The sequence below is a fragment of the Panthera uncia genome, chromosome F1 (assembly GCF_023721935.1).
Source record: "Panthera uncia isolate 11264 chromosome F1, Puncia_PCG_1.0, whole genome shotgun sequence".
In the NCBI taxonomy this organism is placed as follows: domain Eukaryota; kingdom Metazoa; phylum Chordata; class Mammalia; order Carnivora; family Felidae; genus Panthera; species Panthera uncia.
In genome coordinates this window covers 63,182,736-63,209,987 of record NC_064813.1, presented here as the reverse complement: position 1 = coordinate 63,209,987, position 27,252 = coordinate 63,182,736, and the positions used below count along the sequence as shown (strand labels likewise).

General features: G+C 49.4%; 1 protein-coding gene and 1 non-coding gene across 2 annotated transcripts; both read right to left on the bottom strand.

Annotated features, from left to right (window-relative positions):
* Positions 1-21,000: 21,000 nt before the first annotated feature.
* On the bottom strand, positions 21,001-25,105 carry PIGM (phosphatidylinositol glycan anchor biosynthesis class M). The gene has a single exon (XM_049634709.1). It carries the CDS (start codon positions 25,004-25,006, stop codon positions 23,744-23,746), a length of 1,263 nt encoding a protein of 420 aa, XP_049490666.1. The 5' UTR covers positions 25,007-25,105; the 3' UTR covers positions 21,001-23,743.
* Positions 25,106-26,788: 1,683 nt separating this feature from the next.
* LOC125926051 (small nucleolar RNA SNORA43) lies at positions 26,789-26,915 on the bottom strand. Its single transcript, XR_007458982.1, has one exon. It is a non-coding gene; the product is annotated as a small nucleolar RNA SNORA43 (small nucleolar RNA).
* Positions 26,916-27,252: the final 337 nt, after the last annotated feature.

The window sequence follows — 27,252 nt, the reverse complement described above, 5'->3', positions numbered from 1 at the left end:
GGGAGCCACCCACCCACCTTCCCAGATAGCAAGGCCTTCCCAGTCTCATTGAGCAGCTCTGACATGGGGCGGGCATCTGAGGACCCCCTGAGTCGGAGTGTCCTGGGGTAATTGTCGCAAAGGCACATTTCTTGCCCTGCTGAGTCAGAATTTGGGGGGGAAGCTGGAAATCATTATTTAAACGCCTCCCCCCACCCCGCCCCCAATCTAATGCACACTACGGTGTGAGAGGCACTTGGTTGATTGATGTTGCTGCCATTTATAACCACGACCTCCTCATAGCCTCTCATCCCTGCCAGACTCCAATCTGGGGCATCAGGAGAGGCCCCAGGAAACTGGGAGAGAGACCTTTGGAGGGAGATAGCCCTGTGTGGACTATCTCTGCTGGGTGCCCTGGAGCCACAGGGGTATGAGAAGGATCTGGAACCACCAGGTCTCTGGCCCCACGCTCACCATGGACACTGGCTGGGAATCAGTGCCTGTGGACCTCAGTCCTCATGGCTTGGGGTCTTCTAGGGCTGTCTTCCAGGCAGGGAGAGAGGGCTGGGGCAGGAGAGAACTCCGGGGGCTCCCTGGGGGGATCCTGACCCACAGAGGCACCGGGCAGTGGCCAGCGGCCCCTCCCACCCCAGGGAACTTGGCCGGGCCTGGTGGGTTAGGGAGGCTCTGCCCACAGGGGTTTCAGGCTTGGCGCTCAGCTCGCTCCAGACACAGGAGCCGCAGAGGTGAGGAGGGCAGAAGCCTAAGCCGTTCACGGCGAGCCTGGGGCTGGGACGACCTTGGCTGTGGAGGGGACACAGGGGCGGGTAGGTAGGATTAGGATCCATGTGGGGGGGGATCCCCCCTTTCTGGGGGCAATGCCAGCGCCACCCACGTCTTGGAGAACAGGCTCTGCCCATCACACCAGGGTCCTAGGAGTAGGTGACAGTCCTGGTTAGCTGACTGCTGGGGAGCCTGGCGCCCCGAGGGCACGAGGCCGCTCTTAGCCACGGTCCTCTCCTGGGTCCCTTTCACTAGGTGGAGTGTGGAGGGAGGCTGGGGGAGATGTTTTTCCTCAACGGAATGGTCACTTAAGTTCGGTTTCCTAAAATCTCACACACTTGTTCTGGATTACTTTTGAAAGCAGAACGGATAAAGGCAAAATTGAAATTTAAAAAGAAACTGAACGGTGTGGCCTGTTAAATCATCGGGTGGAGTTGTTGTTTCGTCCGTGTTGCAGATTCAAACAGTGACACGTCAAGTTTCCCCAAGTGGGGAGGGGCACACCTGGAGAAGATTAGCAGAAGATTATGTGTCTTGTTTCACATAAATAATTGCGTTGTTATGAAATGGGGAAAATCAGAGAACCCGCGTAAGTCAAGGGGTTGAGACGTCCGTCACTTGACCTCTTCAGTGACAGTTCCCACAACTTTTGGAACAAAAGCTTGGAATACTTGGTAGTTTTCAAACGATCTTAGCTCTAAAAATGCTTTGATCGAGTGAAAGGATCATAGCTCGTTTAATGAGATTCGGCTTTGTGTTTTCACATACCGGCTCACCTCGCCCTCACAACACCATATTGTCATTGCCTTTGTCATTGCAGTTGAGGAATCCGAGGCTACGAGAGGGCACCGTCCCCAAGACCACACCGCCACCCCCAGAGCCAGAACTCAAACCCAATTCTGTCCCACACTCCGTAATCGTGTGAAGCCCTCTCCTGTGAAGGAAAGAAGGGAGCTCTGCTGATTACAAAGAATGTGGAACCTTCCTTGAGCCCCACGAACCCTAGTTCTCATCCCAGGAGTTCGGTTTAAGAAACACCCATTTTCTTCTGTGAAAATGGATTAAAACTAAGAGTTTTGCCATTATATCTCGTTAGAGAACTCTTTAAAATTTTTCATCATGATTAAAACACATGAAAATTCTCATAGCTCTCTTGGGCTCCCCCCCTCCCCGAGCCCCATCCCCCGGCCTCACCCCCCAATAAATCCAGGGATTCCCAGGAGTTTGTGGATGGGAATTTTAAAATTCAAGGGAAAGTCAGGTGGGAGACCGCAAGCACGATAACGTGGCACATAGTGACATCTACTGGTAGCTTGTGGGATTGCATTCAGTTTCCTTCCACGGGAAATAAATCAGCCAGTTCAGGCTAATTCCACTAGGCTCCCGAGTAAATCCAAATAGGAGAAATTCCTGTCGTACAGAGAAAGCAGAGGGGCGATCTTGGAATCGTCCAAAAACAGTTACAAGCCCAAGTTATGGTCCTGTCTTTGCCGTCATTAGCTGTATAGACTTGGCGTCCTGGCCACAGGAGCCTCGTCTTGAATCACAGGGGTGGGGGGCGCCCGCGTCAGAGGCTCTATCCTTGTGTCCCTGAAGCACTAAGGGTACCCACCGGGCCATGTCAGAGAGGCAGGGCCAAGACAGGCTCCTCTCCTTCTCTTCTCCTCTTCCTCTGATCTAGACACTCCTCTTTTTGTCTCCTTACACACAAATTTCTAAAATAATATTCTGACTTCCAAAAGAATTCCGCGGATATTTTTAAGTTTCCAAAAATTCTGGTTTTGCCCCGGAGACCTGGCCAATCGACAGCAACGACATGTACTGTGCCCCCCCTGCATTGCAAGGCCCTGTACTGACTCTTTACAAACAGGAGTCCCAGCGCCCTGCTCTTAAAGGACTTACAATTTCACCGTGGAATGAAACAGGTACATTATCTACTCCTTCCCGAACAAAAATGTTTGCCAAAGCAATTGGGATATTTTTTCCATGTGATCGTATCTCTGATTTTATGATCCAAGTCAATGGGAGAGAAAATTCTTTTTACAGTCGGTCTTGCTGGCAGGCATCTTCGCTGCGAAATGAGTGTTTCGGGAGTCTCTCGGGAAGGACCCTTCACGGCGCTGAGATCCACTGTTATCACTATGGAACAGCGCCCTTCTCATGGGAAGCACGCGGGATTAAGAGACTTCGTGAGCATCATCTACTGTTCTTAAGCAAAGCACAGAAGGCTCTGGGCGTCCCAACCCACAAGACAGGCTATATATCTACAAGGGAAGGCACGTAGGAGACATCTTTGAATTTCCCATTAGATGAGTTTCCTATTCATCTTCATTTCTGAATGAATGAATCAAGTTTAATATTTGAGCATTTCCATTAGAGTATAGGGAGAAATCTACTTCTTATTGATCCAAATAAGGTAATAAGAATATTATGAATAATTAGTATTGATCAGGCACTTGTTCTGGCCCAGATCTTCACAACTTCCCCAGAAAGTACCTTCTGTTTTTTATCCCCGTTTTACAGAAGAGGAAACTGAGGCACCGGGTCATTAAATAACTAAGGAAGTTATGATTGGCTGACATGGCTGATCCAGACTTTCTGCCCTTGGGGAAGTATAAACGGGGCTCACAGCACCCCCCACTGTCCACTGCTTACTCTCAGAGGCTTTGCTGTGGGCAGCTGGCACCCAGCTCTGGGCTCAGGGACTATTTGGACAGTTGAAGAACCCCGCCTTCTGCACAGGGCCAGAAGTGGCATGGTCGGTGCCTGAATATTGCTTAGCATTGCTTCCGATAACAAAAAAACAACTTTAAAAAGACAGTCAAGTCCTTGGGGCCGGTCTCCGTCTCTTGGCATCCTGCACAAATCTAAATGTGATCAGATTAGATTTATCTAATCTAATCCTCCTTTAGGTTAGATAAAGGAGGATTATCTAATCCTTCTTGGGTGGGGCCCACCTGTATGGTGTTCAAGTCGAAGACGTGAGAGTTTCAACACTCCGACAGGCACAAACGAATCAAAGAGTTATTTTACTGTCCCCTTTTTCCTCCATCTGAGAATCGGCTGTAATTTGTGAGGTCTCCAGACCCTGCCTGAAGACGAAGCTCGGAGAGCTCCCTTGCCACGTTCCCCACCTCCCCTTCCAGCCTCTGTCCTGGCGAGGAGCAAGACACCCAGACTCCAGCCAAGCCCCTCGGGCACCACGGGAAAGCTCCCAAGGGGAAGTGTTCTCACCCTTAAAGCATCTTTGCAGCAGCAGGAAGTGTAAGCTTGAGACTCCCAATCTCAGCTAGACGACGTCTGGGACCAGCCAAAGGAACATCCTAATCACTGTATTGTCAACCCTTCTTGTAATATGTGTCATTTATCTCCTCTAGGAAAGGTGTGTATAAATGTTAATGCACTGTGCTTACGGACAATAAACAAAGTCACAGCTTGCTACCCCCATGGGTTTCCCAGAAGGAAAGGGAAAGCCGTGACCCCATGATGAGCATTAGGGGGGGGGCTTCAGGCCCATAAAGGGCAATGTGACCAGAGGGCTCCGAAAGGGAAGGCATCTCTGATTTGTGAGGCCCTAAGGCAATAAAAGTATCTATGTGATCGCAAGACGGCTCCATCCTTCAAACCCCAGGTACAAAACCGTAGGTGACGCTGAACGAGGACGACATATCTCAGGACTCCAGGATTAGAGAGACGGACTCCGCTTAACAGCCAGAGAAAACGGCAGTCGCAGAAATTCTGGACAGGGATGATGCGAAGGAAACCTCTGGCCTCCCGTCCGATGCGTTTTTCCCATGCATCCACAATGTCCTTGGCAAATGGTCGGGCTCCTGTTGTGTTGTCCAGAAACTAAGGAGAAAGATGTCTAATTCGACACTGGGGACAAACGCTTACCCCCCCCCCCCCGCCGTGGGGGCAGCTACAAACCCCAGGCTACCTTCAGGCGGGCTCCCTTGTAACCCGCTGAATAGACTACGACTTTCTCAAGGTGTGGATGGGGAAATGAAGCCACCTGTCCACCCCTGTCCTCCGCGCCGGCTCTGAGAGGCCCCACAAACGCACCGAGGGTCCACGTGTCAGTGTGAGACTCACTGTCAGTGAGATAGGCAGTGTTTCCTGGTCCAACATGACCATCCGAGTCAATGCACTTAGCACTCTCCCTTCACAAGTCCCAGATGGAATGAGGTCTGGCACAGAAGGGGACAAAGACTTCCGTGCCTCAGGATGACCCGGTCCAGCCCGAGTGACCCTCAGAGACTCTCTCGTTTGTGGAGGACGTTGCCACGCAGGAGCCCTCCTGGCCAGAAGGGGGACGGCCTACACTTGGGGACCCCCTTGTTACCCTCACATGCCATGGCATTTCTAAGATGATTCAAGTCAAGAAGACATAAACTTGTTTCCTTTGCTGACACTAAAACACTTTGATGGAACACACAGTCTCTAACAGAACATCTGTCATCCCCCGTCTGGACAAACACAGATCTTCCTCTGTTAGGATTAGAACCTGGAGAAAAATGACCAGATACAGAAGTAAAGGGGCCAATGTGAGAAGTGCCAGGCAAATTCAATATAATAAGGCTCATTCGGATACAGTCCAGCGAAGATTGAAACGCCGAAGATAAAGAAAAAAAAGGCCTACAGCCATCCAAGGAGAAAACAAACAGATGGGCTATTTAGGCTGAGAAGTAGCAACCTTAAACGCAAAAATGTCATCCAGCAGAGGACACATAGTAAGTGTGTGTAATGGAAAAGGATAGGGCAGTGAACGTAAGTGTGCTTCACCTTCACTCTTGAGCGAGAAGGAGTCACACACACACACACACACACACACACAAAATCCTGGGCAAAAGGAATGTTCTAGAACAGCAGTCTGATTCCGTATGTGCAGGGGTCAGACGCAGTCAAACTGGGCAACGTCTTATTTCGGGATCCACAGCTGAGAGGGAGGACCACGGGCCAAAAGTGAGGGCACCCAAAATGCAGGACAGCGGTTTCAGCTGGGGAAGGAGTGGAGGGGTGCCAGTGGAAAGAACTTGCAGGTGGCAATGGGCTCGGTGGCCGCCGCAGGGGCGTTTGTCTTGGTGATATCCTGTGACACCGCACAGATACCTGTCGTACGCTATTCTGCGTATAGAGGATGTTCCCAACAAAACTGTAAAACAGACTGAACAAAGACATCTCAAATGGAAAACAAAGAAAATACACAAGTGAAAACGTAACTTTTAGCAGACTTAAAGAATATATCAGCTGATGTAATAAAAAAGAATTAAGCATGGGCAGTGGTAGGAATATTACATGCAGTCTATTTCAAGAAAAGACCTGACAAAGCACCAAAAAGAGAGAGAAAAATTACTATGGACAAACTTCATTCATGAAGATAGATGCAAAATTCCTAATTGTTTTTTTTTTTTAGGCAATCAGCCTAAGAAGTATATTATTAGAGCTCATCAGATACAGTCAGGTATCGTTAGCATTTATAATAAAAATACATGCATGGTTCGACATTAGCAGATCTCTTATGATAATGTATTAAATTCAGAGAAAAGTCTCAGGATAATATCAGTAAATGCTGACAATTCATTTGGCCAAATTCAACATATTTTACTGGTAGTAACAAGAAATCAAAACATCAAGGACCCACGAAAGTATACCTCCTTGACAGAATGAAAAAATGTTCACTTCATGGGGTGCCTGGGTGGCTCAGTCGGTTAAGCATCCAACCTCAGCTCAGGACATGATCACGTGATTCGTGAGTTCAAGCCCTGCGTTGGGCTCTGTGCTGATGATGGCTCAGAGCCTGGAGCCTACTTCAGATTCTGTGTCTCCCTCTCTCTCTGCCCCTCCCATGCTCATGCTCTGTCTCTCTCTCTGTCTCTCAATAATAAATAAACACTAAAAAAAAAAAATTAAAAGTCAAACATTAGGGGCATTCCTATTCAAATCTAGTAAAATATAAAGATGTCTATCATGATCATTATTCAAAATTATTAAGAAGTTTTAAGCAAGTATAATAAGGTAAGAAAAAGACAATTAGGAAATATACATAATGGAAGAGAGAAGGCAAAATTATAATTTTTAGCATGACGTAATTACTTTAAAAATCTAGAAAATTATGGGCGCCTGGGTGGTTCAGTCAGTTGAGCATCTGACTCTTGATCTCAGCTCAGGTCTTGATCTCAGGGTTGTGAGTTCAAGTCCTGCATTAGGTTCCCTGCTAGGCATGAAGCCTACTTAATTAAAGAAAAAAATCAAGAAAATTAACTAAAACATAATTAGCACTAAATAGAGAGTTTCTGTGATATGTTCAGTTGCAAAATAAATATACAGAATTTGACAGTGGTGATCACAACCTCAGATGCCTTCAGGCAGACAACAAAACGAACGGAGTAGCCTTCACTCGGTGGGACCTTCGTGAATACCGCAGGCGACAGCTGCACGTTTTGTTCAAGAAAGAAAGTGAGCTCAGACTTACTATTCTGATTGTTCAAGAGAATTTGTGAAACCAGTGTTTTGTAACAAATTTTCTCGTTTTTATATGCAGATAACTAACCATAGGTTAGACGTGACCGTGGGCCTCCAGTGGGCAACTTTTGATCAGCACTTTCCTGTACGATTCATCTGAAAATATAATGGGAGCAAATGTAAGACAGGACAAAACTTAACTAATTTTTGAATAACCGTTCGAAATAAATCGAATTAAACTTCTCCTTATGTGACACCAAATAACGTCCACAGGATAAAGATTTCAATGTAAAAAATGAAAGTAAACAAGCACAGGGGAAAAATATATAGCTAAGGGAGACCTGGGTGGCTCAGTCGGTCAAGCGCCCAACTTTGGCTCAGGTCATGATCTCACAGTTCGTGGGTTCGAGCTCCGCGTCAGGCTCTGTGCTGACAGCTCGGAGCCCAGAGCCTGCTTCGGATTCTGTGTCTCCCTCTCTTTCTGCCCCTCTCCTGCTCTCTCGCTCTGTCACTCTCTCTCTCTCTGAAAAATAAATAAAAAACATTAAAACAAATTTTTAAATAAGAAAATATAAATAGCTAAATATTTCTATGATCCTAGGGTGGGTAAGCCTTTCTAAAAATAACCAAAAGGAAAAAAACCCAAAAAACAAAAAACAAACAAAAAAATACAACAAAGACAGAAATCATAAAAGGAAAAGACTGACCTTGATTATAGACACTTTTTAACCGTTTCGGGTCAAAAAATAAAAGGTCAGTGGCAAAGTAGGAAAAATATTTAAAACACATAAGACCAATATCCCTTAAAGAGAGAGCCAGATCCTCCAAATCAATATCAAGCATATCCAGAATATATCAAGCACAGGATGTGGAAAATCCAGTCACAAGATAAGAAACGCCCACGGCCAATGAGTACGAGGTAGACATTCGGTCTCACTAGCAATTAAAGAAACACAAATTAAACCAATGACATGGTGCCATTTTCCCCTATTGATCCGACCAAGATTTTTTTTTTTTAAATGTCTTTGGGTCCAGGTTGAAAAGGCATTTATGACCGATGGAAGTATACACAAACAACATGCAGAACGATTTGGCAATATGCGTCAAAAACTCCCACTCAGCAGGTCTATTTCTGGAAGTTTAATCTAAGGAAATCAGAATGCATACAAAGACTTAGTTGTAAAATGCCATTGCTGATATCAGAGCAGAGCACAAAACCAAAGACGGAACAATGCCAACACTGAGTGAAAAATAGTTAAATTAGTCCGTCCACACTGTGCGATTCTTGGCCGTGGTTTGAAGTCCCAAGAAGTCTTGAAAAATATTATCTTTATTTATTTATTTTTAAAGATTTTATTTTGAGGGTGGGGCGTCTGAGTGGTTGGGGGTCCGACTCCTGATTTCAGCTAGAGTCATGATCTCACAGTTCATGACTTGGAACTCGGCTGTCAGGCTCCCCACTGGCAGTGCAGATTCTCTGCCTCTCCCTCTCTGCCCCTCCCCTGCTTGCACACGCACATGTGCTCTCTCTCTCTCTCTCTCTGTCTCTCAAAAACAAAAAAATAAACTTTAAAAATTTTATTTAGGGGAGGAGCATGGGTGGCTCAGTCGGTCAAGCGTCCAACTTCAGCTCAGGTCATGATCTCACAGTTCGTGGGTTCAAGCCCCGCGTCGGGCTCTGTGCTGACAGCTCGGAGCCTGGAGCCTGCTTCGGATTCTGTGTCTCTTTCTCTCTCTGCCTCTCTGCTGCATTGTGCTGTCTGTCTCTCAAAAGTAAATAAATGTAAAAAAAAAAAAAATTAAAGATTTTATTTTTTTAAGTAATCTCTCCACCCAACATAGGGCTCGAGCCCATAACCCTGAGATCAAGGGCAGCACCATCCACTGACCCAGCCAGCCAGGCTCCCTGAAAAATACGATACATTGCTAAGGGTTTTTTTTAATTTATTTTTTTTGAAGTTTATTTATTTATTTGGAGAGAGGCAGAGAGAGAGAGAGTGCAAGCAGAGGAGGGGCAGAGAGAGAGGGAGACAGGGGATCTGAAGCACGTTCTGTGCTGACCGCAGAAAGCCCGATGGGGGGCTCGAACCACAAACCATGAGATCATGACCTGAGCCGAAGTCAGATGCTTAACCGACTGAGCCACCCAGGCGCCCCTTAAAGTTTATTTTTAATCAGGTTTATTTTTTTTAAATGCTTTTTTTTTAATGTTTATTTATTTTTGAGACAGAGAGAGACAGAGCATGAATGGGGGAGGAGCAGAGAGAGAGAGGGAGACACAGAATCCGAAGCAGGCTCCAGGCTCTGAGTTGTCAGCACAGAGCCCGACGCGGGGCTCGAACTCACAGACCATGAGATAGCGACCTGAGCCGAAGTTGGAAGCTTAACCGACTGAGCCACCCAGGCGCCCCTAATCAGGTTTATTTTAAATTAAAACAAATAAAGTTAAGTTTATTTTTAATTGTATGTTACAGCAACTCCAAACTACACGGCCTATAGAGAGATCAGAAAGGAAGCTCCCCAAGTGGTTACCTCCAGATTGTGCACTTGACGATTATTGTGTTCCGAATTTCCTTGTTAACGTCGTGTTTGTCCATAACGGACACACCATTTTGATTTCAAAAAGAGGAAAACTTGATTTTTAATTAAAAGATGGAGGAAGTTGGGGTTCTCAGGTAGACTCATTGATTATTATGCAACTTAGTTGTATTAGACATAGTTCATACGGTTTAGTTTGCTGTGTGTGTATATAAATATATGTACCGTATATAATCAGCAGGCTTACCTTCCTTTTTTTTTTTTAAGTTTATCTTGAGAGACAGAGAGAGCCGGGGAGGAGCAGAGGGAGAGAGGGAGAGGGAGAATCCCAGGCAGGCTCCATGCTGCCAGACCGGAGCCCAAGGCGGGGCTTGAACTCACGAACCGTGAGATCGTGACCCGAGCCGAAACCAAGAGTCAGACGCTTAACCGACTGAGCCACCCAGGCGCCCCGGCAGGCTTCCCTTCCTACTTCAGCTTTACTTAGACTGCTTTTATTTTTTTTAATATTTTTATTTATTTTTGAGACAGAGAGAGACTGAGCACGAGCAGGGGAAGGGCAGAGAGAGAGGGAGACACAGAATCCGAAGCAGGTTCCAGGCTCTAGGCTGTCAGCACAGAGCCCGACGCGGGGGCTCGAACTCACAAACCGCGAGATCATGACCTGAGCTGAAGTCAGACGCTCAACCGACTGAGCCACCCAGGCGCCCCCACTCAGACTGCTTTTAACGTAGAGTCGTGCGCTGAACAGCGGTCAAGACAACCACTCCAGAAACATGCAAACTGCCAGAAGACGGCTTAGGCAGGCTTTCATTCCACACTCTGAAAAACTAAAATTTTATTGCAGATAATCCACAAAGTGGGTTTTCTGCATGTGGTTTATTAGAATTGCCTGTAAGTGCCTGGTTTCATCCACAGCAACTTAATACAGTTAATGGACCTTATACAAATATTTATAGGCCCAGAGAGAGATTTATTGACAGACTCGGCCTTCCTTCCAGGCCCGGTTAACAGTCAGATCCTGCCAGCCCTTCAAACACACCGAGAGGCCGGAGAGATTTTGCCAGTGACTTGGGCACGGAAAAGTGTGGGGCTGCGAAGGGTATGACGTGCCACAGATGAATCCGAGAGTGTATTCATAAATAAAATGCCAGTGCCCAAAATAAACTGAGAGGGACGTCCAGAAGCTACAAATTAAGAGCCCATGCTCTAAAAACAAAGAGGCATTTCTCTGACCCGGCTGACCGCTTCCTGTCCCCTTTGCCCGCCACCGTCCACCTAGACTCTCCCACGGGGCAGGCACCCACCCCGTGTCACGAGGGACATCTGGAATTTCGTGGCTGTCCTGTGACTCTCCCACCGAGACTTCTGACGTCTCAAACTTGACGTGTCCACTCAACACCCTGTCCTCCCCCCTTTCCTACTCCTTCCCTCAGTCTTCCCGGCTCGGGGAAGGGGTCACATCCCCCTGGCTGCCCCGGCCAAAAGCCAGCCTTCGTCGGGGATTTCCCTTTTCCTCCGCCCGACCCCAAATGCTTCAGTGAGCCCTGTCGGTTCTGTCTCCAGAACACAAAACTATGTGCCGAAGCCACCCTCTGTTCACGGTCCCGGGCACTGCAATCCTGACTGCATTCGTCGCCTCTCATCCTCATGACCGCAATAACCTCCGGGTGGGTCTTTCTAGAACCTGCTGTCCACTGGGTTGGCAGAGGGATCTTTTTCAATGTAACTTATACGTGCTGAGATCCCTCCAATGGCTTCCTGTTGCACTTGGGAAAGCCCTGAACTTCTCACCATTGGTCCACAGGATCTACGGAGGCCCCTCCTCTGCTCCCCATTTCCCCGCAAATTATTCTGGGATTCTAAGTTCATCCTACCTGAGGGCCGCTGCACTTTTCTGTTTCCTTTTCCTGAAAGTCCTTTCACCTCACTTCCACCCCATTCAATGGGAATTGGAATTTTAAAACAGTGAGGAATTAGGAATATGCATTGAGGGCACCCACCGTGTAACCAGCAGTCAGCAGCCCTGGAGACCGGCCTTCCAGTATTTTCAAGAGAGGACACCGTCTCCAAGCCACGATGGTCACGACTGCGGCCAGCAACAGCTGAGGTGGTTCCTTGACCCACGGTCTCCTCTTCTCTGGGACCCGTCCCCACACGTACCTTCTCTCTTGGAAATCTAAAACCCGGACATAAAGATCCAGAAACTGGGGGTCCCCGGAGCCAGTCACCTGCTGTGGAAGTCCCCGAGCTGTCCAATTTCTGGCACCAGGCGTCCCCATTCAGCTTTTTTCCTTGGAGTTTATGAACTTCCCAGTACTTTTTGGAATAAGTCCTCTAGCTAAAGTTGGGTTCTGTGACTTACAACTGAAATCATCTTTGAGGAAAACAATCGAAGGACCCCATCTTAACTGCCTCGTCTGCTTCCTGGAACTCAGCCTCACGGGACCCTTCTCTTTCCAGTGACTCTCGGTTACTAAGGGCTCTGTGGGATCGAGGGGCACCAGGGTGGCTCAGTCAGTTAGGTGCCTGGCTTCAGCTCAGGTCATGATCTCACAGTTCATGAGTTCGAGCCCCACATCGGGCTCTGTGCTGATAGCTCAGAGCCTGGAGCCTGCTTCGGATTCTGCGTCTCCCTCTCTCTCTACCTCTCCCCTGCCTCACACTCTGTCTCTCTCTCCCTCTCAAAAATAAATAAACATTTTAAAAAGTTAAAAAAAAAAAAGAATCACTTCACTAGGAATAGTATTTTTGTGCCCTCCCTCTGCCCCTGTGCACACACACCACCATTAATTCCCACCGCTGTCAATGGCTCACCCGCACCCCTGTAATAATAAAGTAAAGCTGGTTCCTCCCCCCTGGGGTTTATTATGCCGAGAAAACACACGCGCATGCATGCCTGCACACACACACACACACGCATCCGTAACAATTAAAGGCAGTTACACTTATGAGTCATTTAAAGCTTCCCCATCAGAGCTCTTCCCCGGGACAAACATTTTCAAGTTTCCTAGATTACAGTTGATCTCACACAAGTGGGTTTTAAATGCTTCCCTTCGTGGGGAGGCATCCCTGGACCCTGGAGGAGATTAGGAAACTGCCAGGCCTTATCAGCAGCAGCCCTAGCAAGGTTGTCCTCGTGGGTTCTTCCCTGGGAAGATTATCACAGTGATTAATCGCGTCCACTTTTTGTTGTCAATTTCAGAAGTTGACATTTTTGGCCTTGTTCCCGGATTCCGGGGTTACTGTCAATCTGAAACCTGCGGCTTCTCATATACCGACTCTACCTTCTCATTAGGAAAGAGGTGTGAAAGCGCTGGGGGTGTCCTGGGTGCCTTCTCCCAGCTAAGGTAGAGTGCGCCGAGGAAAAGAAAAGAGAGAAGGTGGAAAGAAGAAAGACGCGGGGATGCAGTAGAGAAAGCAGCATAGACACAGAGGCGGGTCAGGACTGGACAGAGAGGAGCCCTCATTCCCAACCAGTGCCCGGCTCAGGATTGCCCACCAGCCCCTAAGGCTTCGCTTCCTGGCGGCAGCTTCCATTTTGGTTGCATATTTGCTTTTCAGTAGAGTCAACAGGGTCTGGGGCAGGGTTCTCCTGGGCGCTGGGCGCCGCTGATACTTGGGGCCACATGCACCTTTGCCAAGGGGGCCATCCTGAGTTTGTGGGTTCCTTAGCAGCACCCCTGACCTCTGCCCACTAGATGCCGGTAACGCCTCCCGCTTATGACAACTGAAAACGTACCCAGAGTCGGGGACAAAATTGCCCGGCTGAGAACCACCCAGAGAGGAAAGTTTCCCCCGGACAGATTTACGTTCCGACTCTCACTCCATCCCTTACAAGCCCATGACCTTGAAAACACCCACTGTTTATTTGAGGCTTGTCCGCAGTAACATTTCTCTCGAAAAGTTGTTTTGGGGAGTGAAACGAAGGGAGAAGCATATAGGTTCACAATAGGTTCTCAACAAATATTTGCTCCCTCCCAACTCCAGCTTCATTTACTTAACAAATATTTACTGAGTACATAGGCTGTGAGCGAAGGATATAAACACGACACAGTTCTGGTCTTCCAGGAGCTAACCCACTCGGGGACAAGAACGGGAGAAGCACACAGGCTTAGAAACAGCAGGGCTGGGGCGCCCGGGTGGCCCCGTCAGTTAAGCATCCCGCTTCGGCTCAGGTCATGATCTCACAGTTTGTGAGTTCGAGCCTCACATTGGGCTCTTTGCTGACAGGGTGCAGCCTGCTTCGGATTCTGTGTCTCCCTCTCTCTCTCTCTCTGCCCCTCCCCTGCGTGCGTGCTCTCTCTCTCTCTCTCAAAAATAAACATTTAAAAAATGAAAAAAGAGGGGCTCCTGGGTGGCTCAGTCGGTTGAGCGTCCGACTTCGGCTCAGGTCATGATCTCACGGTCCGTGAGTTCAAGCCTGTGCTGACAGCTCAAAGCCTGGAGCCTGTTTCAGATTCTGTGTCTCCGTCTCTCTTTGAACCTCCCCTGTTCGTGCTCTCTCTCTCTCTCTGTCTCAAAAATCAATAAAGGTGAAAAAAAATTTTTGTTTAAATGAAAAAAGAAAAGGAAAGAAAGAAAAGGGAAGGGAGGAGAAATAAAATGAAGGCTGGGAGAGCTGGGAGCTAGACCAGTCGGGAGCTGTTGATTCCAGACGAGCTGCGGACTCCGCAACCACAATGGCGAGGTGCCAGGAGGCCCCGGGGACATTAGAATGTGGAACCGGCAAGAGTCATCGAGGGATTAGATGAGGAGGTGGGTAGTGAGTGAAGAAGGAGGAATGGCGGGGGGAGGGCAGTGTAAGCTTCCAGCTTAGGAATCTAGCTGGATCCTGAGGGCATTTGGAAATGACAGGCCCCCAGAAACTGCTCCTTTCCTATTCCGCACCTGGCGCCACAGGCGCTGGGCAAAAAAGCCCACTCTCCTGGCTCCCCCTTGATGGAATGGGGCCCGACTCGATTCGACCCTCCTAGGGCTGGGCGTGGCCCGCTCAGCAGCCCAGTGACAGGTGCCCCCTGTCGGGCTCCGCCCGGTTTTGGGAAGACCCTGGAAAACGAAAGCAATGGAGAAGCATCGCTGTTCCTAGGGAGCTCACAGGCCACACGCCAGAGACCCGCACATGGAGAGGCACGGGGACGGTGCGCCCCGCGCTGTGTGCCCAAGAACCGCATCAGAGAACGTCTCACGAAGAAGCTCATCCGGAAAGGGGCGGCCGTGAGAGAGACAAGGGAGAAGAGTGAATTGGCCAGAGTATCAACAGCTGCAAAGGCACGGCTGTGGGGCGCGGGGAGGTAGAAGGTGATGCTAGCCGTGCAGGCAAGGGCCAGAGCATAAAAGGCGTAGGGCACTAAGGATTATCCAGGGGGTAATGAGCCACCGAGTGATTTTACGCAGGCAAGTTTCAGACGAAGCTCCCAGAGTTTGCCCAGTATTGGAGGAAAGCAGATAAGCCAACAAATATCTCAGTGCCTCGTGTTAAAACATAAACCAAGTCATGTCAAACGTTTTAAGAGTTTGAGTAAGGGGCGCCCTGGGTGGCTCCGTCAGGTAACCGATGGACTTGGGCTCGGGTCACGATCTCGCAGTCCGTGGGTTCGAGCCCCGCGTCGGGCTCTGTGCCGACGGCTCAGAACCAGGAGCCTGCTTCGGATTCTGTGTCTCCCCCTCTCTCTGCCCCTCCCCTGCTTGCACTCTGTCTCTCTCTCCCCCCACCCCCAAAATAAATAAACATTAAAAAAAAAAAAGATTTTGAGTAAAAAGTAATTCCAAGCAGGCAGCGTGAAACTGGCTGAGGCACGTTCTGCCAACAGGAGCCTGGGGAGAGGTGTTCACAGACAAGAGGTGGTAACAAAGCAAGGACAGTATTTGGTTGGCTATAGCTTAAGCTGTTGCATTACTTGGAGGGGTCCCTGGGTGGCTCAGTTGGTTGAGCTTCCGACTTCGGCTCAGGTCATGATCTCACTCGGGTCCCTGAGCTCGAGCCCTGCATTAGGCTCGATGCTGGCAGCGTGGAGCCGGCTTTGGATCCTCTGTCTCCCTGGCCCTCTGCCCCTCCCCCGCTCATGCTCTTTCTCCCTAAAAATAAATCTTAAAAAAACATTTTTAAAAAGCTGTTGCGTTATTTGGGAAAGCCTACATGGCTGTTTGTGATCGGTCGTTCGTAAGTTTTGAGTTCCTAACCTTGAGGCAGTGACCGGCATAGCTTGGGGTTTGCTTAGACAGGGTATTAGAGACACTACAACTGGCCTCCTTGTTTAACGAACACTCGTATGAACCAAGCTCTGCACCAGCCTCATCCGACAGATGGGCCAGCGAAGCGCTCCCGACGACTCTACGGGCGCTGTGCTCCAGCCAGCGTCACGTGGGGGCGTCAGCACCTTCCCAGCTGTGTCCTCTGTAAGACACGGTGAGTCTCTGGAAGCCAGGACATGTGTCGCCCTTGTACCCCCAGTCTGGCTGAGGGCCTGGCACAGAGTGGCTAACACACGTGTTGGCTGACGGCCTGAATGAATGAATGACCTACCGGGCCGCCTGTTCCTGAATGTCCTGCCTTCTAAGGTCCCGTTGGCCATCTCACCGCATCTAAAGGACGCGGGCAGCCCCGAGAAGGGGGCGACTTTGGCCCCAGGGGATCCGGGCTGTGCTGCTGTCTCATGCTAACGCTGACCTTGGGCAAAGCGCCTACGTTCTGAGTCAGGGTTCTCACCCGTGAAAACGGGATTTGAAACAAAATCCTCGCGTCTCGAAACAACGCGCGAAAGAACTTCATACCACTGCTCAAACCTACGTTGTATACATCGTATGTCATCCTCTCCTTTACAAATAAGCCTGTGCTCAAAAGTCAGGAAACCGTAGGCCGAGTTTAAGGCCTTGGATTACAGGCCAGCGGAAACGCCGACGTTAAAACGCCGACATTAAAGGTGCTCGTCAACTCGCCTTCACGGTGGGCTGCTGACGACCGCAAGTGAGATCCTGGCTGTTCCTGGCGGGCTCCACTCGGTCGCACTCCCCTTCTTGAGCCTCCTTCAACACGCCAGGCTCGCCCGTACCTCAGGGCCTTTGCCCTGCTGTTCGCTCTCTCCCGGACACCTGCGTCAACAACGTCTCTTCCTCACTTCCTTCAGGCCTCTGCTCGGAAGCCGCCCCCAAGCTGCCTTCCCTGGGGGCGCCCGGGGGGCTCGGTCGGTTGAGCGACCGACTCCGGGTTTGGGCTCAGGTCATGGTCTCACGGTCCGTGAGTTCGAGCCCCGCATCGGGCTCCGTGCTGGCAGTGTGGAGCCTGCTTGGGATTCTCTTTCCCTCTCTCTCTGCCCCTCCTGTGCTCTCTCTCAAAATAAATAAACTTAAAATGAATACTTTATAGAAAGAAAAACAACAACAAAAAGATGCCGTCCCTCAGCGCCCCGTCTACAGGAGCACCACCTCCCCTCCTCCCTGCCGCGGCTCCCCTCTTCTTAGCCCACCTTTCTTTTCCTTCCGGTAATCCCCACAATCGTGTTTACTCCATGGCCTCCCGTGAAAACACAAGCCCCGTGGAGAGAGTGCCTCACGTAGAGCGGCCTCCCCAACACCCAGGACGGCGGCTGGCACACAGGGGACGCTCCGCGCCTCGTGCCGGGTCGTTTGCTCAATGAAGGGCGTGGGGCGCATAAGGAAGTTTTTCGCTGTCGTCACCTGTCATCACGTGGAATCAAGAAGGACTTGCAAAATGAAACACAGCAGAATCAGACCAGACCTGTCCTCGCCAGTAACAAGCTATTTGGCCTTGGAAAGTCACGGTTTCTGAGCGTCAATGTTCTTCCCCGTAAAAGAGCAGTGATGCCCTCCACTTCCCCGTGGCACAAATCACAGGACTGCTGTGGAACTTAGCGGGGTCTCACACAGCATTTTATCAACAGGGTATGTTTCTGACTTTACCGTTAACTCTCCAGGCGCGTGGACCTAGTCTTACTCGTCTATTATGGGACTCGGCACGGGCCTGGATCTATAAATACTTGTGAAAAAATAGGGAGCAAAGGTGAAAAACTTCCTTTGAGAAATGAACCGAGCTTCAAACAGTCATGCTCCAAATGATCTTTACATAGTCACTGTGTCATTTCGCTTCCTATGGCAGACAAAACCATTGGCAATGTGTCTGAGCAGCTAGGAATATTCCGTCAGTCTGGGTTTTGTTTAGGATAAAGAATACAAACGCTTGTTTTTACTAAATGAATGGTTCTCCCGGGTCAGCGCGGAAAAAGTGCTTATGCCATTCTGATGCTTCGACCCAGGCAGAAGACACGCTCCCACGACAGAGCGCCGGCCCCGTGAGTGACACCTCCACACGATGGGGTCATAAGTGCCAACCGAGGGGCATGAGCCGAACCTCCACTGCTTAGTCAACTGTCAAGACGGAACCAGGCCTCTGAAAATTCTGCACGTACATTTTCACATATAACCACTGCCTTTTCAAAGAACCAGATCAACGTTACAAGGAATGAAGTCATAGTAACGGGCAGTTTAAACAATTATTTGGTATAAGTCCAGGTTATTTTCCTATATCCGTTAGACCGGGATGGTGGGGTGAGGGGCCGGGGGAGGGGAGGAAGGCTTACATCTAGACTCCACATTAGCTCCTTCTTTAAATGCTTGTAAACAGATGTTAAAGCTGGGGAGGCGATGCGGAATGGCTAGCTCTGTGCCAACACTGGGATAGTAGCTCATTTAATCCTTGCAGACGATCCTGAAGATTATGGTATCGTCCTCACTTCACAGACAGAAAACTAGTCCGCGTAGGTAAAAGGACCTCGCCCAAGGTCACACACTGGAACTTGAACCTCAGCTATCTGAACCTGTGTCCTCTTATGCCAAACTCTCAAGTCTTGGTCATGAGTTATAAATGCATGAATCGACACACACGGTAGAGAGAGAGGAATCTAATCATGATCAGTTACCTTTTGGAAATTACGGTCACGTAATTTCCATAGCTTGATCTACCACAGCAGGGCTAACGCGCGGTTCTGCAAATCAGCTTTAGCCCAGGCCAGGGAGAGAAAGGGCATTATCAAGTCAGCCGTCGCAAAGAAAATAAAATCTGGTGAGAGGATTTGGATGTGGGAGGGGATTATGACATGTCTGGGATGATTAAAAAGAAGTTTGGGGCCAGCGGGAACCTCCGCACAAGTGAGAACTGGCCCTCGAGCAGATACTGCAAGTTTAGGAAGGACATACTGGCCGACGTTTGTGACGGTTAGTGCCGAGTCCCGTTTATTTTGCGGCAATCTCCACCTACCGGGCCTGCGCGCTCCGGGGAAAATCCAAAACATAACAGAATGGAAGGAGTAGGGCAGTCAGGCAAAACTCTCGTCAGATTCTAGCCCGGACACTTAGTGCGTCATCTAATCTTTGAGCCTCTTTGCTCATCTGTAAAACGGGAGTACGAATGCCAGCTCCAACTCCAACACCAAAGTGTTGCCGTGAAAATGAACCGAAGCCACGTACGGCAGAAGAGGGATCCTGAATCGGTGAATTATGAAAAGCCACAACTTAACCATCACCATGTTGTAAAATCAGTTCATCGGTTGTCGTGGGGGAGGGGTGGATACGAGGAATCTAAACACGTATAATCTTTTATCTGAAAAACTTCTTAGGGATGATGCCTACCCTGGGTCTTCCTAGGAGGGAGACAGAAAGACGCGCACCAAAGAATTATTTGTTCGACTTCGATGGGAGGTAAATTCCTTTACTTCTCACTTAGTTGTAAAGACCAGGAAAAGATCCAAAATGCTTAATTACAGGTTCTCTAGCACGCTCTTCCGGAGAATCCAAGGTCTATTCTTTAAGATTAAACACAAAATAATTCGAGAAACTAGAAAACGGACAGGCTGTTAAATGATATAACAACATTACAGTTTTGTAAGAAAAGACTATTTCTAGGAGATGTCTAACGAATTTACTGGTGAAGTTCACTGATGTCTGCAACCTCATATGGTTCAGAAAAAAATTATATATACAAATAAATAATAAAAATAATATGTATAGGGTGCCTGGCTGGCTCAGTTATTGAGGGTCTGACTTTTTCAGCTCAGGTCACGATCCCACGGTTGTGGGACTGAGCCCCACGTCAGGCTCTACACTGAGCATAGAGCCTGCTTAAGTTTCTCTCTCTCTGCCCCTTTTTCCCGCTTGCACTCTCTCTCCTTCTTTCTCTAAAAAATAAAAATAAAAATAAGGGGCGCCTGGGTGGCTCAGTCGGCTAAGCATTTGACTTCGGCTCAGGTCATGATCTCACGGTTAAGTTCAAGCCCTACATCCAGCTCTCTGCTGTCAGCACAGAGCCCACTTCGGACCCTCTGTCTCCCTCTCTGCCACTCCCCCGCTCTCTCTCAAAAATGAGCATTAATTTAAAAACAATAATAGTAATAATTTAAAAATAGTACGTGTAAATAAAGCAAATACAGCAAAACACTAATTGTTGAACTTTGATGGTAGGTTTATGGGCCGTGTTTAAAGTGTTCATAAGAAAGCACTGGGGAACAAACAAAAACACGAGGTTGCATTTAGAGACTGTCCCATGTGAAATTTTCCATCTTTTCCCTTTTCCAGCCACTGTACAGATGGTTGAGGCCGGGTGGTGGTGCAGAAAACTAACTGCAAGCCAAGTTTTATCCAACTTTTGACACAATGTTATGCCACAGAGTCATTCAGCCAAATGGTGAGAAGTCAGTAACTAAAATCTACAGTTTTAAGAGTCTTGTGTGGGGGCCGGGAGAATGTGAGCCTTTCCAATGTACCTAATCCAGGAAATTTATCTAGAGATATTTAAGGACATTTTGAAGACAGTAAGGCGACTACTGAAGAAAATAAGCCATGTGGTCTGCTGGGTTTAGAACAGATTCTCTTAAGTACAGTGCCTCATATGCTAATAATTAGCGCTTATCTATAAATGGGTACATTGATCTTAAGGTACATTGATCATTAGAACAAAAAGAGAATTGTGTAGGAAATAAGGCAAAGTCCTATACGATTTTAAGGTGTTTTTTTTTTTTTAACGTTTATTTATTTTTGAGACAGAGAGAGACAGAGTATGAACGGAGGAGGGTCAGAGAGAGGGAGACACAGAATCCGAAACAGGCTCCAGGCTCTGAGCTGTCAGCACAGAGCCCGACGCGGGGCTTGAACTCACTGACCGTGAGATCATGACCTGAGCCGAAGTCGGACGCTTAACCGACTGAGCCACCCAGGCGCCCCTTAAGGTGTTCTTAAAGGACTACTAAAGACACCAAAAAGACTGCAAGTGAAAAGAAGACAAGAAGAGATTGTATAAAACCAGGAAGAAAAATGAAAAAAATGAAAACCCTCGAGACAAAATAAAATCACTTCATGAATTTATAAATGGTTTGCAGCCTACGAGCTGCAAAACAGCCTCTACATCTTTTGAGAAATGCCCACAGTTCTTTGGGAGAGAATGTCCCCCCAGGGCAGGTTCCGCACTTGAAGCTCTGTCCAAAGATCCCAGCAGAACTCCACCGACTTCTAAGAATATCAGACACTCTGAGAATGTTAAGGGAATGATCTAAGACATGGAAAACGTTTAAAGTCTTAGATTAGAGGCAACTGTCGAGGTTTCACAGTGGAAGACTGACCTATTTATGATGTGAACATCCGTGCGATGGGAGTGTTACTCAGCAACTTCAATGTAAGTACAGAGTGAGCCGCGACAAAAACAGAATATTAAACAAATTGGGAAATTAATAAGTGAATATACTTATGACAATCTAAAAAATAGTCTGGAATACCAAAAAGACAATTATATTGGGATACTGGAATTCCATGTTTCCCACCCCTTTCCCACCAGTTCTACCAAAAAAAAATTGGTTTTTTTTTACATTTATTTTTATTTTTGAGAAACAGACTGAGACAAAGCGTGAGCAGGGGAGGGGCAGAGAGAGAAGGAGACACAGAATCCGAAGCAGGCTCCAGGCTCTGAGCAAGCAGTCAGCACAGAGCCTGATGCGGGGCTCAAACCCACAAACTGTGAGATCATGACCTGAGCCTAAGTCGGAAGCCCAACCAACTGAACCACCCAGGTGCCTCTCTACCAAAAAAAAATTTAATTATTATTACAAAAGAATGGAAAAAAAAAAAAAAAGGTTAAAAAAGTCATGGCTGGAAGGCAACTAATGAACAATCACATACGAAGAGTACTCAAGGTAAGACCTAACATGGGATATGAGACTAGATGCTCTAAGAACGGTCACCATCTCCAACAATTAATGGTCTCTGCTATTTTCACTGAACGACAACCCAGGCAAAACCACCCATTCTTTCCCTCCTTCTAATGGCAGGTCCCAAAACACATCCATCAAAGAAGTGCTCCCAGTAACAGCATTCTTGTTTATGACCAGCCCGCAGACATTACTCTCAAAGTCTCTTTTTGGCCGGAACTGATATGAAATATACTACTTCTCTAAAGTTGTGCGCTGTGTGTGTGTGTGTTGTACTATGAAAGAACAATGTCACTTAATTACTCATCTTTTAAAACCACAAAAGCAAACTCCTACATTTTAGCTTCTTAGGGAGTCCCCAACCTAGATGGGGACTAAAAAAAATTTTAGGTTGCTTGTTTGAAACTCAGAAAACATTTTTTCCTAGAAATATGATAGTAATAAGGGAAATGGATCTGCCCAGCAAAGTCTCAGGTCCACAGTCTCTCCCTCAATTTCCTGGTCTGAAGACTAATGATGCTTCTTAATGCTTTCCAGAGCCTCCCACACAGGTCTCCATTTCCATCATAGAATTTTCTTCAGAGGGGTATTTTTAAGCTGGAAAACACTTTACTAACAATGTAATTTTTTTATCACTTAAAATCTACTACTTTGCATTTTCGCAACACAGATGACACAAGATTCACTTAAATTCCAGACGAAAAATATTTTTAAGCAATCAGAAAATTAGGGGCGGCCGGGGGGCTCAGTCAGGCTAAGTGTCCAACTTCGGCTCAGGTCATGATCTCACGGTTCATGGGTTCGAGCCCCAAGTAGGGCTCTGTGCTGACAGCTCAGAGCCTGGAGCCTGCTTCGGATTCTGTGTCTCCCTCTCTCTCTGCCCCTCCGCTGCTAGCATTCTGTCTGTCTGTCTCTCAGAAATAAATAAACATTTAAAAAAAAAAAAAGAAAACTAGAAAAAAAAGCAATCAGAAAATTAAAAACAAAGGGGTATAAAAGAACACTAAAATGTCCTTAATAGTTTGTGGACTTCAAACATCAAAAGCAAGATGCTATTTTAAAATAATGTAATGACTTCAGTTTAAAGATGGCTGAATTTTAATTTAATCCTTTCTGCATAAAACCAAATGGTAGTGTAATACCATGAGACTAAGTGCTGAAAAACTAAGTAATGAAACAGATATGTGAAACATGATTACAGTTTAAATTCTTTGGGCTCTTTTCTAAGCCCCCACTTTTAATACAGAATGAACTTTCCCAACCTAAGCACAAGAGTTAATATTTACCACTTTACATCTAAAAGCTGTACTTTAGGAACATTCCGCGAGTTTTCACAGCTATTGGGAAAGCTTTCAAAAGAAAAAGTGGGGGGTTGAAAAGAAAAGACAGCTTTAGACTCTGCAGCATAGTGTAGCTGGTATGAACACTGGGTTAGACCCCGGGACTGACTACATTCCTCTATTTTTCTTCCAAAACCTTTTGGCATCTGATAGTTTCATCAGCCTTTCGGTGTTGAAACAAGTGACCTTTCCTTCCCATCGTGTTCCCGATGAATGAGGCCTAAGATTTCCTAGAGGTGGACCTCAATTATTGAGTCCCCTTTATATACAAGGCAACCATTCATTTTAATCTCCCTCGGGGCCGGGATTCATGCTCCCAACTGAACTTTCACCAGCGTGCACAGGATGTTCAAAAATGTCTCCAAAGCTCTCTTCTGGCCCGTTCGGCACCATCCGAATGTACTAGAAGTGGCAGAAGAACGGGAGCCTGAATTAGTCATATTTGATTCTCTCTGCCAGGGGTTCCTGCTTGTAATGGGAAATAATTTGAATTAGGATGGAACAGTTGATAAGAAGGAAGAACAAACCCGCTAACCAGATAAACAGAAAGGTGTTCTTTCCCTGAAACTCCAGGAGGTACGCAGGAGCCAGCCAGAGGGCCTGCCCGATGAACCACAGCATCAGGAGAACCACGGCGCGTTTCCACCGTATCCTCACCAGCGGCATCACCAGGGGCAGCAGGCAGAGGTACCAAAGAAAGTACTGGGAGGTGCAGACTTTGTTAAAAGTCACGAAGATGGCCGTGTGCAGGAAACAGCAGAAGACGAGGTCCCTGTAGTAGGCGAACGACACGGCCGACAGCAGGAGGAACTGCGGCAGGAAGGCGGCGAGGCCCAGGGAGAAGCTCCACGGGCTCTCCGCGGTCAAGTACAGCATGTAGAAGTAGGGCGAGAAGTTGTGCCGGATGTCCCGCCTCGTCAGGTGGTACAGGTAGGTGTGCTCCAGAAACTCCCAGCCGTATTTCTGGTAGAAGCCGAAGCTCAGGGCGAAAAACGTGAGCCCGGCGACGGCGACGAAGAGCAGCACGGCCCGACTGCACAGCCTCTTGAGGAATTCGTACAGGCGGGCCTGGAAGGGACAGCGGGGCCGGCCGGGGTCGCCGCGCTCCGGGAGCAAGTGCAGGGCGATGGGCAGGATGTAGGTCACCGGGTACATCTTCATGTGCACGGCGAGGCCGTACGACACCGCGGCGCACGCCACCTGCCTCCTCGCGAGCAGGTACAGCGTCGCCAGCACCAGCGCCGCGACCATCGAGTCGGCGTTGCCGCGGCTGGACACCGCCATGGGCAGCGGGTTAAGGAGCCAGAAGACACAGTAGCCGCAAGCCCGGCGCCGGCCCAGCCCCTTGAAGAGCAGCAGGCGGTAGAGGAGGAAGGCGGTGAGCAGGTCGCAGCTGATGAACAGAAACTTCCCGAAGAGCTCGCACAGATACACGTTGGGCGTGAGCAGCCAGCCCAGCAGCGGGGTGTAGCGGTACGTGGCCCGCAGGTACGGGGAGCGCCCCTCGGTGACGAAGCGCGCGGCGTCCGTGAACACCCGGTAGTCGACGTCCGTGTACCGCACGAGCAGCGTCCGGTCCTGGAAGACGCCGTAGAAAACCAGGGCCACCCGGGCGAGGAAGGCCACCCCGAAGACGCCGGCGGGCGGCACCCGCAGGCCCAGGAACCACTCTCCCCAGGGCTTGGTGGGGGCCATGACCGCGCGGCGCCTCAGCCGCTCAGCCCCAGCGCCGAGCTGCCTTCGAACGCCCGCCCTTCGCTCGCGGGCGCATCTCCCACCGCCGGCCGCCAACCGAAACCTCGGCCGGGCGGTCGCTTCCGGCAGGAGGCCCCGCCCCCGCCCCGCTTCCGGTCGGAGGCGCCGCGCCGCGCTCTCAGTGGCCCGGCCGAGCGTGCCTTCCTCTGGATTGGCTGTGTCGCTGCCGCGCCTTCGCTCGGCGGGGGCGGGACTTCCGGTCCTTGAGGGAGGCGTGGTGCCCTGGCTCACGGAGGGCGGCCGGCGTGGTCCCGGAGTCGCGGCGGCTTAGCTCTGCGCGTGCCGCCTGTTCCCCCGCCGCATCTCCGGTCAGCGGAGACGGAGCCTGGGACGGGACGAACTTCGGGCCGCGTCCCCCGGGCCGGAGACCCTCGGATGAAGGGAAGATGACCCGCGATCGCTTGCCGGGCGTCCCTCCGCCAGCCCGCCGGGAACCGGGGCGTGTGGACCGGGCCCAGCGTGCGTGCCCCGTGAGTACTCGGGAAGCGCCTATATATTGAAACTATGCCTCGTGTGCCCGGACTGGAACCGAACTGGACGGCTGCTGTTTTGTCCGGCAGCCCTGGGTGGGAGGGAGCGGGGAAGGTGTCCCCGGGTCTCGCCGCTGCGGAGTTGGCCCTTCCTTGTGTCAAGGTGGCCTTCCCGTCCCCAGCCAGCAATTCGACCCTTCCGGCCTTAAAAAGCACGTCCTGGCTCTCAGATTATGGTTTCATCCGCAGTGTGATGTAGTTGCCTCCTTTCCGCCGAGGGTGGACGGATTGGGGTGCAGGGGCCTCTAAGCTCTAGGTCGTTCCCGCACGAGACGCTGCCTGCTACCTAAGCCCTGGCCGGTGCCTGCCATCCCGGTGCTCCGGCCCTCTCTTACGGAATGACCAGTCTCTGTTACAGCATTTGTCGCACTGCCTTGTGATACCCGATTTTTTGTTCCTCTCGCTTCCCTCGTTTTCCGTCGGGACGCCTTGAGTTCTTTGAGAACAGAGACTATCTTGTTCTTTCTCTGTGCCTCAGCGCCTAACACATTAGCAGGCTGGTAGTAGGCATTCTGTACAAGTTGAATTGATTTTGGACGTTCCTCTTTTTTTTTTTTTTAAATCTAAATTTTTTATTTTTTTAGCCGTCGTCACACCCGCTACCCGCAGTGGGGTTACCAAAACCAACCCCTCTCCACTCTCCAGTGCCCTGGTTTAGAGGGCTGCTTATAGGGTTATAGTTAGCCCACTGCTGGCTGCCCGTCGCCCCATCATGTCTCCTTGGCAGGACAAAGCCAGGTGTGGCCCTCTGCTGTCTCTCTCCTTCCCAGCCTGCCTCCTGTTCAGCTAAGAGTTCTCTGTTTGTCTCAAGTGTCCTTAGAGCAGAGTGTGTGGGCACAGGGCCTGGAAGCCCCCGCAGGGAGCAACGGCAGGACCCAGGCCACTCATAGCAGCCGGGGGTACACAACACACTTGCCCAGACTTCCAGAAAGCCCTACCCCAGACAGACCTACAGAATGAGCACTTCCACGAGGGGGAGACCCTCTTCCTGGTCAGTCCCCGTTGTGCCAGAGGCCGGTCACATGCTCATCTCTATGCACATCTCCTGTAACCCTCACGACAAGTCTCCTTTTGTAGACAAAGAACCTGAAAACCAAAGCGGTTAGTGCCTTGCTCGGCGTTCCCAGCTAGAAGCCCAAAGGTAGGTCTCCTGCCACGTGCACATAAAAACTGCCTCCGTGGCAGCTGTGGGGCACGTGGGGCTACAGACCGTGCTTAGTGCTCACTGTTGTGAGCACTGAGCGTGGAAACAGCCATTTCCTCTTTGCCCCAACGTCACAGGTGCAGCAGAACAGCAGGTCCGGCACCTGCAGGGCAATCTGGATCGTCCTCTGACCAGAGTCCCTCTAGGGTGGCATCCTCGGAGGACTCCCTACTCCCAGCGCTTTTCTCTCTCTGATGTCCTTCACCTGTCTCAGCTTCCGCCCCCTTCCTCCCCGCCCCCCCCTCCCCCGACCGTGCTCCCCTGAATTTCTCACCAAGGACTCCAGCCCGTTAGCTCTTTCCCTTCTTGGACACTCACTGCACTTGGTCTGCAGAACCACAGGATGTCCTCATGTATTTCAGGTTCTATTCGTAAGCTTTCAATGAGATTGTTGGGTTTCTGAGGTTAGGGATGATACCTTATCCTTAGTTTCTTTTCAGTCACTCATAATT

Coding starts and splice junctions, on each gene's coding strand:
- PIGM (XM_049634709.1), bottom strand. CDS start 25,006: ATGGCCCCCACCAAGCCCTGGGGAGAGTGGTTCCTGGGCCTGCGGGTG.